The following is a 2,735-nucleotide window of genomic DNA, read 5'->3' as shown; positions in this document are numbered from 1 at the left end:
TTTATAAGAATATAAATACAATTGTAGGGATACGAGGTAAAATTTATTATATGATATGAATTAGACAAAGGGCCCATTGGGCTGAATATATATTTGAAATGAATATAATCTGTATGTTCAGATTTACAATAGAAATTGACCAATTGCTTTATATAAACAATTGGGTCAAGACAAAAGTGCAAAAACAACTCTAACTGCCTCAAACCTAATAAAACTAACCGACTAAAAATAAAGAAAAACAGTTATTCAGTTAATAGTAAGCACAGGATATGCGATTTATAAACCTCTTAATAGATGGATTTCAATTTTGAGCCGAGTATCTAATCAATTTTGTCATAGATGTATGAATTTAGTGCTTATTTATGTTTGTTCTTATTGTATAAATAAGCACACATTTTTTCCTTCTTCTGTTTCACTACTTTAAGATTTCCACAAAAATTCCTTGAAATAGTCCTTAGGGGTGACTTATCTAGTGAGAATTTATTCTTGCTCCTTTTTTCAATGTTCCACATCCAATCTTGACCATTCCCTTGGAGCTTTATTTGTAGTGACTCTAACGATTGTGAATCATTCCGTTTTCTCAATAAGTTTATCTTTTCTTCAATGGATGGTCTGCATCTGCAGTATCTAATATTCCATCATTCTCATTATGGTACCTATAAATTATTTTACAATTTTTTAGCATGATTAGACAAGTTGCAAGTACAATTCAAATGTGTGTTGTCCTTGTTGGATTTTCCGCAGAGACACATTAATGAGAAGTATCTTTAAGAGGCAAACCAATTATGCTCAAAGTATTTTCGGCACAGACACATCTATCACGACACCTCGACACTAACAAGGCAATACTGATAATAATTTGAATAAATAAATAAACTAAATGTAATTATAAGCGTATGTACTAGTATCCAATTCGGATAAGGATACATTTTTTTAAATATGTCGGTGCTACAGAATATTCAGATAAGTTGATCAACTTTCATTAGCTTCCTTCCAATGGAAAGAGGGGAATTTGGCATTATATTTCATTTGCTGGGTGCTTTTTTATGCATAATCAGCTTCTCGATTTTGAGTACAGTAGTTAGCATGAGAAAAACAAAAACCAGAACAGACACAATACATATCAGAAGCATTAAACCAGAGGCCATGCTACTTTTCACCTCATGAGCATATTCAGCACAAGCTAGACCAAGGAATGTTAAAGGGAATGAGTAGATCCACCATGTAACGTTTAATCTTTTTATAGTTTTCTTGAACAGTCCTGGCCTGCAAGCCTGCATTATACAAATCCTTGATCAAGCTCAACTGGTAGAATCCGATATTGCCTGGTACTCACGGTTGTGTTGTGTGTGAGTTTCCAGTGGTTATTACCATTTCGGACAAAAAAAATGATGATTAAAATTGGCAACTAATTGTAGAAAGAGAGAGATGAATTGAACCTACCTGAGAAAGAAAAAGGAACAAAGAGAGAAAGAACAGCATCTTTGATGAGATGAGAAAAGAACCTGAGATGGATTTCCAAGCTAAACTTGCCATGCTTGGTGCAGCAAAATACAAGAAATAAGCTGGCCTTAGAACTATAGGAAACTGATTATTACTTGTTAGGCGCTGATACAGTGTCACAAATAGAACCAAATAATGTACCATTCCTAGCGAAAACATTGAAATCGCAAACTCGTTCCAACCGATTTCTGTCGCGACTTGAGCCGCCACCAAGTTTCCTATAACAGAAACAAGGTTAACAGGGTTTGCTACCACTGACAGAAACCTCTTTTCAGTTGTGAACCATTGTCCGAATAGTTTTACATCAAGAAGAAATATAACAAAAGAAAAGGCCAGACAAAGAAACTCGTAGTAACGAGTTCGCGGAACAATCGAAGACGGAGACGATTGAAGCATGAGAAGATACGAAATCCAAGGAGTGTACATGTAGTTAACTCCAATATGATGTGAAAACTCATCCTTCACTGCATGAAAGTGCAAGATGCACTTGAGCATATAAAGAAACGATAGGATAGTTGCAATGAATACTGCAAGACACCAAAGTAGTAGATAAGCAACAGAAGGCATCAAATTAAAACCATGCCATAGAGTTTGTGATTCATTGTTATGTTCACTTAAACTCTTCCATAGCAAAGCTTGAGCACCAAAGGATAGAGAGATGAAAAAGTAGCCTGCATGGATCTTAGTTAAGAATGGTGGTGACTGTGAACATGATGATGGTTTGGTAATGGAATCATCACTATTTTTCATGGAAGCACACACAATAATGTCAATTGTTGGCTTGATTACAGCCTGATCCATTCTATATAGTTATATATATGTATAGTATTGATTCAGATTTGATTTCTATAGATTGGTGTTTTGTCCCTACACCAATTGAGGAGGTATATATAGTGCAAATTAAGTAGAGAATTTCAAACAAGAGACATTGAATTTAAAAAGGAAAAGCATTCCTCTAAAGTAAAATGTGAGGAAGCTATAAGATATATTTACTCTGTGGTGCATTTTATATTAGAAAATGATCAATGGTGCATATAACCTTACAACTGTTCACTTTTTTCCTTCTCATTTGTATAGATTTTGTCTAGACATGTGGAATACATAAAGTTTGGTTAGTAATTTAATAGGAAATTCCTTTGCATGCACTATCCACCAGAGCATTTTAATACTAAGAGTTGTCATTATGCCTTTTGTTCCCTTCTTCTACTTTGAATGAGAGTAAACATGATACT

The 2,735-nt window shown here is 34.3% G+C and overlaps 1 protein-coding gene across 2 annotated transcripts; it reads right to left on the bottom strand.

The window, feature by feature from the left end:
- Nucleotides 1-877: 877 nt before the first annotated feature.
- On the bottom strand, nucleotides 878-2,464 carry LOC127138348 (S-type anion channel SLAH1). 2 transcript variants are annotated; one of them, XM_051064776.1, is made up of 2 exons: nucleotides 1,444-2,464; nucleotides 878-1,274 (listed from the first exon to the last, which is right to left on the bottom strand). In XM_051064776.1, exons 1-2 carry the CDS (start codon nucleotides 2,302-2,304, stop codon nucleotides 1,026-1,028), a joined length of 1,110 nt encoding a protein of 369 aa, XP_050920733.1. In that variant the 5' UTR covers nucleotides 2,305-2,464; the 3' UTR covers nucleotides 878-1,025. The 2 variants fall into 2 exon arrangements, with proteins under 2 accessions (XP_050920733.1, XP_050920734.1); XM_051064777.1 differs by having other exon boundaries at nucleotides 1,506-2,464.
- Between the last annotated feature and the right edge of the window lie 271 nt (nucleotides 2,465-2,735).

The sequence above is a fragment of the Lathyrus oleraceus genome, chromosome 4 (genome assembly GCF_024323335.1).
Source record: "Lathyrus oleraceus cultivar Zhongwan6 chromosome 4, CAAS_Psat_ZW6_1.0, whole genome shotgun sequence".
Lineage (NCBI taxonomy): Eukaryota > Viridiplantae > Streptophyta > Magnoliopsida > Fabales > Fabaceae > Lathyrus > Lathyrus oleraceus.
Note: the sequence above shows the minus strand (reverse complement) of the source record. Positions and strands in the feature narration are given on the sequence as shown.